The sequence below is a fragment of the Sturnira hondurensis genome, unplaced genomic scaffold (assembly GCF_014824575.4).
Source record: "Sturnira hondurensis isolate 20B ecotype Veracruz unplaced genomic scaffold, ASM1482457v3 Scaffold0006496, whole genome shotgun sequence".
Classification (NCBI taxonomy): Eukaryota; Metazoa; Chordata; class Mammalia; order Chiroptera; family Phyllostomidae; genus Sturnira; species Sturnira hondurensis.
In genome coordinates, this window is record NW_028079127.1 from 18,727,198 (window position 1) to 18,740,880 (window position 13,683).

At 53.1% G+C, this 13,683-nt stretch overlaps 1 protein-coding gene across 7 annotated transcripts in view; it reads right to left on the reverse strand.

Annotated features, from left to right (window-relative positions):
- Positions 1–13,683, reverse strand: part of DOCK3 (dedicator of cytokinesis 3) — a 301,329-nt gene that overhangs the window by 11,229 nt on the left and 276,417 nt on the right. For all 7 annotated transcript variants that reach the window (XM_037049608.1, XM_037049606.1, XM_037049605.1 and 4 more), the window contains 9 exons: positions 12,232–12,373; positions 11,114–11,280; positions 10,879–10,965; positions 9,412–9,591; positions 8,795–8,878; positions 8,558–8,674; positions 5,799–5,920; positions 4,485–4,623; positions 3,853–4,000 (listed from right to left, as the gene is read on the reverse strand). In XM_037049608.1, coding sequence (XP_036905503.1) covers positions 3,853–4,000; positions 4,485–4,623; positions 5,799–5,920; positions 8,558–8,674; positions 8,795–8,878; positions 9,412–9,591; positions 10,879–10,965; positions 11,114–11,280; positions 12,232–12,373 — 1,186 coding nt within the window. The remainder of the gene's footprint in view (positions 1–3,852; positions 4,001–4,484; positions 4,624–5,798; positions 5,921–8,557; positions 8,675–8,794; positions 8,879–9,411; positions 9,592–10,878; positions 10,966–11,113; positions 11,281–12,231; positions 12,374–13,683) is intronic.

A 13,683-nucleotide genomic window follows, 5' to 3' on the forward strand; every position in this document is an offset into this window, starting at 1 on the left:
GCAAGTCATGAAATAATTGCTTGTATGATATCCTTCCACAGAGGGTCCGAGCAATCCTGTTCGTGGAGCCTCAGGGCTGGCTTTAAGACCCAGCCTTAGAGATATCTTCATTGATAAGGGGATGAGTCAAGTATGCTTTCTGGGAAAACTAGGCCTAGCTTGCTACTATTTGGTAATTTTTTACTGATGCTGATGTTTTGGCTTTAGAACTTGTGCTCTAAGGCAGCTTCAAGAAGATGAGTGTTAATGAGCACGGGAGAAAAGGCCCCCCACTCCCGCTGACTTCCATCGTGCCTTCCCAGCAAGACGTTTCCCGGGCCCTGCCGGCCGCGGCTCTGAAGGGCGACTCTCCCCACAGCACACACAGAAACAGACGAGGCACCTTCACACCAGCTTTGTTAAGTCAAACTCACACCTACCACGCGCTGCACAGCAGGCGTGCAGCTGAGACAAGGCACATCGCCCTTCTCAGATTGGCTGCAGTCCCCGACCTCACAGAGCTCAGGGCCTGGCTCAGGAGGCTAGCCCTGGGTCGGTGCCCTCAGCATCCCGAGACATGTTAGGGGGCTAGGAGTGAGGGCAAGCAGGCGGCAGGCCCAGAGGCGCCACTAAAGGTTTGTGTCCCTGCCTTGGCAGCCCTCTGGTGCTGTGACAAAGGGCCGCCCTGTGCTGCCACAAAACGCTCCAACTCCACATCTCACTCCCCTCCCACCACCCTCTAGCTTGAGCAGCCAATCCCACAGCAGGATAGAGTGACGGCTACTTTTCATGAAAACATTTAAACTGTTTTTAAACTGACACGAGGGCTTTTGTGTCCCAGGACCTTAGAATTACCTGAGTCTGGTAAACCCCAGAGAGGCCAAGTCCCAGTAGACTGAGTCCTTTGGGGAGGATGGATCCCAAGCCCTGTTTCCTAGTCCCAATCAGCCTTTCACCAGCAGGGGGAGCTGCCAACTTACAAGAATTTAGACTGTGCCTTGCACACCATTCAGGTTGAAGGTTTCCAATGCCCCAGGGACCACAGCAGAGTGTCAGTGGGCCCCCTGGCCACTGGTGTCATGAGCACTTTCTCCATGAAGGCCTTCTCACCCATAACACCAGATATCACCCCAAGTGGAGTGATCTCTCCTCCTTCTACTGTATTCACTATGGTCTTCCCCTGTGACACTGGGCCAGCCGTCTTGTGTTCTCTTAAAGGGTCTGACACTGCCTGGTCTGTGGTGCACCCAGTTTTCTCAGATGGGCCCACACATTGTAGCCTCGAAGTAACTTCCTGCTCTTGACTGCCTCTGCCCTTGTCATCATTCTCTGCTTTGAGCCAAATTCCATTTAACCATTTTGTTTACTTTTGTACTTAATGCCTACTCCAGAAAGGGGTAGGAGTCCAGAAAAAGAGGACTTCTATAGCTGTACCCTACAGGATACTCTAGATTTGGCCACTGTGACAGCTTGTCTCCAGAGATGGTGACCATCAGTGCCTTGCTCCCCGGACACACATGCCACTTCGCATTTGAGGTGCAGTCTCACTCTCCACCCTGGTATCTGGGTTGGCCTTAGTGACTTGACTAGCCAACAGAATGTGGCAGAAGGGACACTCTGGGATTTCTAAGGCTGAGGAGTTAGAAGCCTTCTACCTGGTCTCTTGGAATGCTTGCTCTGGGGAAAGTCAGCTGCCTGCTGTGGGAAGAAGCCCAAGCTACAGGGACAAGCCACAGGGAAAGGCCACAGGTAGGGACTCAGTCTGATGGCCCCAGCTGAGCACCCTGCTGACACTCACTACTACCTGCCAGCCATGTCAGTGAAACATCTTTGATGTCCAGCCCTGTTGAGCCCTTATAATTCCAGCCCCAGGTGACATCTGACCACAAGCTCGTGAGAGACTGCAGTGGGAATTGCTCAGTGAGCCCTGTTAGCCCACAGAACCGTGAATGACGATAATAAATGGTTATTTTAAGCTACTAAGTTTTGAGAGGTGGTTTATTATGCAGCAATAGATAACCAAGCCATCAGAAATAAAGAGGGATGACTTCCAAACAGGGAGAAAAGAATTTCTCTATTCAACTCTGATGCCACAAGAGCCACGCAGACCCTCACTGAGCACTCTGCAAAGCTCGGTGAGTGAGCGGGTCCTAAGTGGTCAGCTGGAAGGACAGAGGTGGCAGCGGCCCACCTGCGTGGTCCCTGCTGGTGTCTCTGTTCTCTCCAGGGCATTAAGGACCAGGCACAGCCTACGGGACATGCCTGCGCAACGTCAGAGTGGAAAGGAGTTAAAGTATCTGTTCTCTGTGGCCTTCTGTTCCCACCGACAAGCAGGGTTCAGAGATCTGTCTTCGGCAAGAGCAACCAGATACAGACTTGGATCCGGTGAGCACGTCTCAGAGAGAGTGTTCAGGTCCAGACAAAAGCCCCACGACAGATTACATTATGGAACCTGCTTCCGCAGTGCTGTTCAGGAGCAGGTACCTTAAGACAGTTCTGATGCTGACCTCACGACAGCATTCACGGCCACCTTCTCAGGGTTTCCTCCTTTTTATTCCGAAAGGCATCTTTCGAAACACAAATACTTGACACAAATCACCACTTCTCTTTTGTATTTGTAGCCTTCACATATCAGCAAATCTTCAACATGTACCAACTGACGGTTCACGTGTCTTCCTAACTAACACTAGCAATGCCTGCTTCCGAATGCTGCTCCCCTTTCCCGAGTGCCAGTCCTTGTTAGGAAGGCAGCCACGGGAGCAGACCGGGCATCAGACTGACAGCGGGCCGGTCTGAAGGCTCATACACTCCACATATGGTTTGGCCACGAACTGGCTGGACAGCCTGAAGGCCCTTGCACTGGCCCCATGTCTCCCACAGGAATGAGGGGCTGGGCCGGGTGCTTTAGGTGAATCCGTGACAGTGCCTGCTGAAATCCTATCCTCATCTGCTGAGGCTTCTCCTGGTGGGCCCCTGCATCTCTCCCCCACTTTGCCCCTGTCCTCTCCATCACTCCTATTGTGCACCTTAGAGGCTGGTATGTTTTACAGAGATTTTTTTCTTTAATGGCCCTCCATGACACAGATTGGTGCTGTTTTCCTTTGTCTTCATAACAGTAAGAACAAAGACTCCACCCCTCTGAAGCCTGGAGGCAACAGCCAGTGCCTGATGGCAAGCTCCTACCACGCTCTGTTAGGATCCTGCACAGCCAACCCCGCAATGCACTGCAGCTGAGTTACCACAGCTAATTTCCATCCCACTGCAAACATCTGTACTGAAAAGGCCAGAGTGTCAAACTCCACTGCAGCAACTGCAATCAGAATGTGAAAAAGATACTACAGGCTCTCAGAGAACAAGATTTACCCTTTTGAATAAGAAATCAAGCAAAATTTGGCAAAGTAAATAGCTTTTCACAGAGCCATCCTTCCTGATTAAGCCTTTCCCAAATGACCGTTTCGGGGGGTTGTTACTGTTTCGAGTAACGTTTTCCAGGGTTAATTTTAGTATCTGAGTTTAATTTTTATACTTTGCCATGAGGCTTGATTCCTTAAGACTCACTTTTGCCTTGACTTTTACCTTTACTCTTGCAAACATTTCAAGGGAAAAGAACTGAGCTCCTCCGCGGTGGTGTCCTCTTACTGAGGTGGACAGGTGAGGGCTGGCTACCTGGGTGGCAGCTCAGCTGCAACCACTGCTTGGAGCAGGGTCTGGCGGCAGCCAGAGAGCAGCGTGGAGCTGGAGACCCTGCGTCCCTAGCACTGGAAGCACAGGTAAGCATGCGCTCAGAGACACAGCCACAGATGAGAGGAGGACACATGGGGCTCACGAGGCCCCTTCTTCTCCCTTCTGCAAGCAGCGCCCTGCCATCCTTACCTCGGGCACTGGAAGGGGCAGAGGTAATCATCTGGGATGGTGCGGAGTGAGTGGAACTCAGGCTGGAGGAAGAAGGGCTTGCTTGGGATGAGGACAGAACAGAGACGTTGGTGACTGAGCCCTGGTACCTGGGGTTGGGATACACGAGCTGCAAAGGGAGAAAAGTCAGGAGGACAGAGGTCTGAATGACCAGGGTTGTAGGACTGGACACCATGAGGTTCCCAGACCTGGTGTCTGATGCTGTACCCTGGGCCCTGGTGGAGGCCAGGCTGGTGGCCGGCACTAAGGGTCACCCACACCACCCATGGAGCAGGGCTGTTGGGTCGATGCTAGTGATGGTGCCCATAGATGAAGCGGGACTTAACCATCAGGAATGCCAGGCAGGAAGCCAATTTGGCAGAAGACTGTAAAAGCAGGCAGGACCGAAGCTGATTTTCCTGCTTGGGAACCAAAGCCTGGAAATTGCAACATGGATGGTGTGGTGGAAAGCGGTTTTGCTACCTCTGGGTGTTCTGAGTTCAGTAACTGGAGAACCAGGCAGGGATGTCAGCCCTCAGACCAGACCAGCCAGCAGAGAGGTGAGTCCTCCAGACACAGTGCTCTGGCCCCGTCCCCTTGAGCAGCTCTGGTACCTGCATGTGGGGGTACAGATCCTCGGGAGCCTCGCCCACAGAGCCGTCGCCCAGCATCACCATGTTTCCCGCTTCACTAGATGCGTGTGAGGAGAGAGAGGAGGATGAATGGCGACCTGTGCCCATCAAGTTCATGGGGCTGTGAACAAGAGTAGGAAATAAGGAGGAGTCAGGTGGGGAGTGGAGAAACCTTGCTGGGTGGTGGGGGGCCAGGAGAAAAGGGTGTGCCAAAGTCAACCCCAGCCTCAGCTGCTGCTGATCTGGAGGGTTCCATAGCTGATGCTCAACTCCATCTGAGGCTGGGAACAGCCCCAAACCAACCTTCCTGCTTAGGGGCCCTGTTATGGGAGGACCAGTGGTAGACTGGCATAACCTCTACCCAGGGCTCAGTGGTTTACCGCCACTCCTTCTGATAACATCAGCAGGCTGATGAAAGAGGGATGAAAGAGAGGGATGAAAGAGATCTGCTGAATCAGGTCATGGACCCGAGGTCCCCTCTGCTATGGACGTTAATCTGAGCCAGTGACCACCCTCTGCTGGGCTCTGCTCTTTTGTCAGGGTACCTTCCTGTTAGGAAGTTACCCACACAGCTGGCTGTGAACCACCTCTGGGCTTCCTTTCCCATCTGTGGTCACAGGCTTGCCAACACTCTCCTCTACCAATACGAGGCAGCCCCTCATTCATTCACTCCTTCTCACTGGCTGAGTGCCTACTCTGTGCTGACTTGCGCTCCCACTGGAAACAAACCTAAGGGAGGGGCTCGTTCCCTGGCCTGGCCTTCCTCCCCTGGAGGCTCTGAGTAGCCTCAGACGAGCCCAGGCAGACCAGGACCCCTGAGTTGAGAGCAGCAACATCTCGATGCCCCCGTCACCACGTTCTCTTCCTAAACGCCCACTGGTGATCTTCATTTTCCTTGGGATCGAGTCCAAAGGCCTGAATGAACAAGGCCCACTCGGAGCAGCCACTTGGCTAGACCTGCAGCTGACTGGCTGGCCTGCCCACACCCTGACGTGTCTCCACGCACTGCTCACTCTGCCTGGACCTGCTCCACCACCTCCTACGCCAACTCTTTTCTGCCTTCAAACTTCTACTTATCCTTCAAGACTTACCCCAAATGTCCCTCCTCTGGGTTCCCACAATACCATGTATTCTCCTCTGTCACCCAGGATGACTGGATGTACAGCGTGGTCCTTGTGTACATGGATGAAGGCATGTGAGTGAGTACACAGGCACTATTTTGGACTTCTTTGCTCTGACCTTTGACATTCAGACTTACCTCTGTGGAGGGGATACCCCTGAGCCCTAAGGCCATACCTGTGCCGGTGGGGCATCTTGATGCTCTCAGGACTCATGGGGCTGTGGGATGCCAGGATGTTGCCCCGGGGGGTGCTGGTGCCTGAACATGCAGGACTCAGTTTGTCCAAACCTGGAAACTCCTGTAGAGAAATGAAGGCCCCTTCATCAGAGAGTAAACAAAAAATAAGTGATGAAGGGCTGAGAAGAAAGAGCAGGCTGGTGGTAAAAATGTGGGGGGGAAAAAAAGAACTCTATATTGTGAACTGAACCAGAACTGCTGAATTCTTCTGGGCAATGACCTTCATGACTGACACACACCCTCCTAACCACAGGGGAGCCCTGGAGTCCCCACAGACAGAGCAGGTCAGAATAGGCTGCATGTGGCCTGAGTGCACGGGAGGGTGTGAGCCAGGCCTCCTCACTACAAAAGTAAGCAGAGCTGGGCTGCACAGCACAAGAGGAAGACTATCGGCTGTCAGTTAGCGGGCACCTCTTACATAAGGACTGGGGTGGGTTTTATTGGACTGCTCAATGGACCAGCTCTTAGTGACGTGGGTTAAGATGTCTGTGACACAGTTTATGGGGAGATAGGACACAAAATCCTGATGTAACTAACTGAAAAATAGCACAGTTCTATTTTAGCATAATTAAATTCTTATTAAGTATGTAGACATCTTAGCAGAAACTTTTTATTTCAAACCCTCCTGCGTGACCGCACACTGGTTTGTGTCCCTATTTGTGACTCTGAGGAAACAAAAAGTGCAACTGACCAGGTTTTCTCAAGTCCTTCCCCATCTCCCTCCTTAGGTCTACAGGGGACGCTCCTAAGCTTGGCCTAAAGAAGCAGCAGGCCTTCTGACCCCTTGTTCCAGAGCATGCAGAAGGCTGACAGGTCCTTTTGCAGCTGGTGAGGACAGTTCCTCGTGTGCCCCAGCCCAGCTGTGAGCGAGCATTCTGTGCTTTTCGCTGCAGTGACCTGAGTGCCTGCAGGGCAGAGAACCTCCCCCGCCCCGTGGCCAGGCTCTGGCTTCCCCGAGTTACCTGCTGCGACAAAGAAGTTTGCACACAGCAAAGACTAGCCAGGCCAGCAGGAGATACAGTAGAATGATAGGTAATGGAATACCCATCAGATTTAGTGACAATACCCAAGTTCTTTACCAAATGGCCATCCAAATTTTAAGGGGAAACATTAAAGACTTTTTCCCTGCATGTTTCACCTTGAAATACCAATGGAGAATCATTATAAAAAGGCATTTCAGGCTTGATAGGCTTTCCTTTGGAAAGTGTGCTGACTTCTCAAACTACAGACAAGCTTCTTCTTTTTTATATTCTATACTGTTCACACTCATGCAGGGACAGGCTGAGGCCTGTGCTGAGGACCTGGAAGGATGGAGAGGACCAGAATGTCCAGCCTCTAAAAACAAGGCAAGTCAACCCCACCAAGTCAGGCCCACTGAGCTGAGTGGTACCCCTTCCCAGGGCCTCTGCAGCAAGTGGTGATGCCTTTAAGGGGGAACTTCTTATCCACGATGGCCTTGCCCAATACTGATCGGCTGTACAACCCTTGCCCCCCTGCCACTTCTACCTAGGGATCACAGGTAACGAGAAGAGAGCAGCAGGTAACTGGGCTCACCCCCCCTGAGACCTGGCACTCTGTCACCCTGCTAAGCAGGATGGCCTGCTTCTCTAGAGAACACACGGAGTTGCTCTGGCTGTTGCAGCTCAGTGGATGTGAGCAATGGCCTGCCTGCAAACCAAAAGGTCACCAGTTTGCCTGAGAACCAAAAGGTCACCAGTTTGATTCCCAGTCAGGGTACATGTCTGGGTTGTGGCCAGGTCCCAAGATGGGGGTGTGTGAGAGGCAACCAATTGATGTTTCCCTCTCTTTCTCTCTCATGTCCTCTCTCTCCAAAAGTAAATAAATAAAATCTTAGAGAAAACACACAGAGCTACCCCCATGGTTAGAAATAAAGCGAGGGCATGTGAACAGGGGTTCCAGACCCTGTGAACCCTACTTTTAGTTGGCCAATGTCCCTGTGACTCCTGAAGGGAGAACAGTCCTGAAACAGAGGCCCTGCTTCTGCTTGTCTGCATGAGCACTGGGGCCAAACCCTGCCACGTAGGCCTAAGAGCCAGGCCAGAGTCAGGGAGATTTCCTGGGTCCTGGGCCAGAGTCTGGGTCCTGAGCCAGCCACAGATTTGCCTGACCCCTCTAAGAGCAGCCGATATGAAAGCACTCTCCACCTTAGGCTTTCCCAGGTGTCAGACACCCAGCCTGGGTGATCAGACATAGTGGAGGAAGAGGGAGAGAAGGAAGGAAGGATGCCGGAGGGAAAAGGTAAAGCGAGGGGTTGGGGAGAGGGAGGGAGAGAGAGAAGGGATAAAGACAGGGAGGGAGGAGGAGAGAGATGGGGAGAGTGGCTGGCTTAGGCTATGCCTTACCTCTTTAGGTTCTTGGGATGAAAAATACCTCCAAAGAGATCTCTACATGTGGGCCATACACTTTAGCTCTTTTCTTCCTCATATGAAACCTCTCTTCACCGGCACAGTGCCTTGAAAAAACATTCTTTGCCCTTGAATCTGACTTCTCCTTAGGGAGGGAGTGAATGAGGGGATCCTGGGCATCCTTCCCCTGGACAGAGCACCCACCTCTGCAGCAGATGCAGCTTTCCCTTCACATCCCCTCTCCCGCCCACTCCCCTGTCGCTTGTGGCACAGGTCTGGAGGAGCGGCCCCTGGTTCTACTACAGCAGGGGCAGGGGCAGGGATGAACTTACATGGTAGAGACTGGCCCGCATCATCTGGAATTGATCGATCAGCTTCTTATGGAGAGGGCGCATTTCTGGGTGCACGAACTTCTCATGAACTGCCAGCCCAACTCCAAGGACGTGGACCTATTAGGTGACAAACGAGGCCACCCTGTTAGCCACAGAGCAGCCCTTGAGAACTGCAGCCATTCCGCAGGCACAGCCTTTCCCTCCTGGCCATTGGCCTCTAAGCCCTGCTAGACACACCTGTTCTTGCATGAGCTCCTTGAGCTGAGTGATCTTCTCAGCATCTCCTGGGTGCTTGGTAATATAATCTTTATCAAAGAAGGCCTGTGAAAGAAAACGCCAAATCAGGAAACTCTCTTCCCAAGACTACTACTTAGATGGGGCACAGGAAGTTTGAGCCTGAAGGTGCCACCTGAAAGGCAGCTGCACTGCCTCCTCGCAGGTGTGCACACCAATGCACCTCCAGTGGTGTGCTTGAACTTCCTGCAACCACAGGTGTGTTTTGTGTCTAAGAAGGGCTGATGGGTGGCTAAGTCCTTCACAGCTAGATGGCCTGGTGGCCAGGGTGTGGGGACCAGTGTCTTAGCCTGCCCCCAACTCCATTCTTTGGGAAGCGCTGGGCCCCAGGGCTCCTCTTGGGGGCCACTTAACATGCTCCCATAATCAGAAAGATTACCTATGTGGCCGAACTCAGAGAATAAAAAGGAAGAAACTACCCAGAGATGTACCACAGAAATAGGCAGGTGGGAACTTCAAGCCCCAGGCCAGGACCATCTCAGTCAGCAGAGGCACAGCTGGGAGAGGGTGAGCTGGGAAGGCTGTCCCAGAAGGCTGGCTGCCGTGTGGGCCCCACTCACCTCTTGGTAGCGTGCAATGCCTCCGTTGACCGCCGCATCAATGACCCCATTCAGGCACATGCTGAGCAAGTTGATGTTGCCATGCACCTGCTTGTGCTGGTACTGGCCAATCAGGGCCCGCAGCTCCTGGTTTTTGTTCTCCACAACTTGGATGGCGTTCTCCAGGGGGCTCACCTCCACCTGGGGCACATACCACACAGTGTCAATGCAGGCACAAGGACAATCCCTCCCTCATCACAGTCCTGTGATGCTGCCTCCCTGCCTGATTCTGTGGACTTGACTCCCTGGGCCCTTTCTAGTTTTCTCTGCTGATCTGTACGCACTGAGAAGGGAAGCAAACACCAGTTTTGAGGTCAGAGGGCTCTGGCTTCCTGAACCTCGGAGAACAGTGTTCTCATTCGTGAGCTGGGAGACTGAAAGTACCTGCTGCCCCAGGTGCTGTGAGGACTCAATGAGAGGAGGCATGCAGAGCCCCCAGCACAGGACTGGCCCACAGAAGCCTAAGCTGGGCAGTGGCCAAAGCTTGCTTGCTTTCTTCAATTCTTAGAGAAAGGTCCTATTGGGAACTGCCCTGCCTGGTTTCAGAAGTTGTAACCCCCCATGGCTAAGGCTGAGTAAAGGATCTTGGAACCAAAGGCCACTTAGGAGACAAAGCTTATCTTCCTTGTAGGGGCACCAGCTTTGCCCCCTGTCTCTTCACCCTGCTTTGCCCCAGGCAGATGACTGGTTAGCCAATGACCTGCAAGATTCCACAAAGGAGGGATGACCTAAGACAGGCACTGTCCTGAAGGGGCCCTCAGGGAAGGACTTAGGGGGCTATAGAAAAAGGCGATGGACCCTCGCCCCTCGGCTTTGACATAGGCCGAGTCCTCATTCTGTCTGCAAGAAGTCTCCTAATCTCTTGACTGCCTTACTTCCCCTGCCTGACTTAAGCCTGAAACAATGCTGGAGGTGGGTGCTGCCCTGTGTTGGAAAAGGCGGGTTCCCTGGGGTGATCAGGCCTAAGAAAGAATGCATAAAATCCTATGAAACCTACTCTGCTAATACCCTCAGTTTAAATGATAAGGGTCCAAGCAGGAAGTGAGTTTGTTCCCCAAAGTTTTATGGCCCTTTAACCATCTGACCCTGACTCACAATAAGCCCTCCAAGTTCTCTGAATGTCATCTATTGTTTAATCATTTCTGCCTGACGATGATTGATGAGCTTTACGTGTATGTACACCCTGTATTCCTGTGTGAATTGAACCCAATAAAAGCCTGTCAAGGCAAGGGCTGAGGCGCTCTCCCCTCTCGAAAGTGGACATGTTGTTTCTTTTCCTCCACAGGACTCGGTAGTCCATGTTCATTTGTCTCATCTCATCCCTAACGCCACGGACCCCAGGAGCTGGGATCTGCATCAGCCTGGGTTCCTACAGCCCGGGTGGAGGGAGCAGCTGTGAAGACCAGCCCCACCTGCAGCAGGGCTCACCAGTTCCCTCCTCTCCACTTCGAACCACCGAGAGATGCCGGGCAAGCTGTGCGTCAGGGTCAGCGTGGTGCGCTCGATCCACAGGCTCTGCAGGGAGGCACAGGTATGTACAGGCCATTAGGTAATTTTCACCACACCCTATCTGCTCCAGGGATGACACAGTGGCAAATTGTCAAGGAAGTGGGGCTTGCCCTGTTTGCTGTGAGCATGGCCCAGCTTTCCCAGATTTGTTCACCTTGAATTCATTCTCCTTGTCCTTGGGGCCTTTGTGAAAAGGCCTGTCGTACCGGAACTTCCTCACATTATTGACACGGTAGAAGCTCTTGACGCGATCTGGGACCCTGTCCATCTGCAGGACATCCACATAATCTGGAATAGGCGTCACTGCATAGATCTGCAGGTCTGGACAGGAAGTGAAGGGGGAATCTAGACTTGCCAACGAGACGGGCTTGAATGGCTGACCCCTGTCATCCCCCAAAGGAGAGAGGAGCACCACGGCCACTGTCCAACCAGCAGGGGCAGCAGCGCTCAAGGAGTGGATCAGGCCCGAGCACAGTCAGACCAAGTCTCCCCTAGGCCTGCAGCGCATCTCCAGAGTGCTCAGCCAGCAGGGCTCTCCAGTGCCCCTTCAATTCAGAAGGGGAGTGGGACAGGGGAATACAGGTAGTACCCACCCCACAGCAGTGAGAAAGTTGTTGGGGCCTGCCTACTGTAGGTACACTATTACTGTAAAGCAAACTTTAACAAAAAGCTCTTTGGGGGTCTTTGCAGAGAGATAGCACAAGGGAGCCCACCTGCCTCCTCCCGCCACAGTGAGGGCAACTGTCATGAAGTCTCCAAACAAGCTGTGAGCGGGATGAGGGGCCAGTGTTTCCATTCAGACGTCCATGTGCCACCAAGCCACAGGCACTCCCCATCTCCTCCCACTCCCTCTGCCCCCTGACAAATACCAGGAGCAGTGACAGACGCACATGGGGGCACAGCAGGGCAAGAGCTAGTGGTAACCCTGGCAGCCCTGCCACCCTCCCACCACCCTGTATAGTTACTGCTCTTGACCTCCTAGCTTCCCCTTCACAGGGCAGGGTGAGGATAGGTAGCAGTCAGCCTGAGGGATAAAGGTTCCTCTGAGGCAACTGATGACTAGGCCCCGCCATGGCTAAGGGCCTGCTAGGGCCTCCTCTGTGTTACGGGTGCCCTGCTAAGTGAGAGCTTAGTGAGGCGGACATGCTCTGGCTCAGGACTTACTGGTAACCTAGTCGGTATGGCCAATGACCTGGCAGAGAGGCAGCTGACTGGGTGGGCCCCCCTCACAGGGCCCCAGCTCTCCTTCCCTCACCGCGTGTGAAAAGATACACTGGGCATCGCACTGTAGGATGGAGTCATCAGGGTGGTTGGGGTGCTGCATGGCGACGGCCTGTGGGAACTCGCTGAGCATCCTCTGCTGGAACGCCTCCAGCCTCTCGTAGTCGTGGCCACGGCACACATACTCCTTGTTCTGTCACAAACAGGAGAGCACACTCTATACCCTGGCTGCAGCCCCACCTCCACTTGGGGGTCAGCAGTTACTCATCCCACAAACAAGCCCTAAGAGCCCACGGCAGGCAGGGGCACAGCACTCAGTCCGTCCTTAGGGAGATGATGGTCAAGAAGGGGAAGGGAAAGAAGANGGGGGGGGGGGGGGGGGGGGCACTGGCTGCAGGAGGCTTGAAGGGTGGAGGGCACCCAGGAAGGGGTATGAGGTGGAGGGTTGGATTCTGGAAAAACCATGCTAGAGAGTCCTGAAAGGTCCAGCTGGATCCGCCTGGTCGAGAGGACTGGGGAGGGCAATCTATGCAGGCACAGCAGTGACCAGGGCAACGGCAGCTAAGACAGGAAAAGGTGCAGCTGGAAAAAAAGGTGTGTGCGCAGAACTGGTGGGGGTGGGTGGCTGGACAGGCCTGCGAGTGTGTGCTTTTCAAGGGTCGCTTCTGTCAGCTGGAAGAAGCCATCTAAACATGGCCCAGTCGTCACAGCAGGAGGTGTTCACAGCAGCAGTTTCTTTGTTCACAGCAGCAATTTCTTTGAAAATACCTCAGCAGGATGAACTAATAATATTCTAAATACACATTTCTTAGAACCTGTATTGCATCACATTTGTTTGGGTTAGTCCTCATTTCTTCCCCTTTGTGGACTGAAGGCATGACAAGATACCCTCAACCCTGAAGCGCTGTCTACCACAAAGCTGCTCAAGACGGAGTGGCCAGGCTCTTCTGAAGCCCTCAGGTGACATCTCTCTGCCTGCACAGCTGCTTCACCAGACCTACGGTGACAAAGCGGTGTCAGGCACCGGCAGCCCCTCCTAGTACATTTTTGGAGGCAGAGACAGAAAGAGGTTCCACGTGGCCACCATATGCTTGCCAGTACATGGAGGGTCAAAGGCCAGGCCCTGGAGGACCTCAGCCTCTTTGGAATAGGATCTGTGCCCCCTTCCACTGGTCCTCCCACAGGAGAACTCGTCTAAGGCTGGGCCACATGCCTGGATGGACCGGAGTAAAAGGGCGATACCAGAATAGAAGTGAAGGTCAGAAGAAATCGGCTGGCCTCGCCCGTGTAACAGACCAGCAGTCAAAGGACAGACATTTCTGAGTCCCTTGCCTGAAAGCAAAACTGACAGAAAAGGCAATTATGAAGAATTGACCTTTTCTTATCCACTCACAAACATACAGTCTCCACTAATCTCTGTTCATGGGTCAAATAAAGAGAAACGTATTCCCCTAAGAAGGGACGGATGGATGTTTTCCTGTCTCTGTGCAGACTATTCAATAA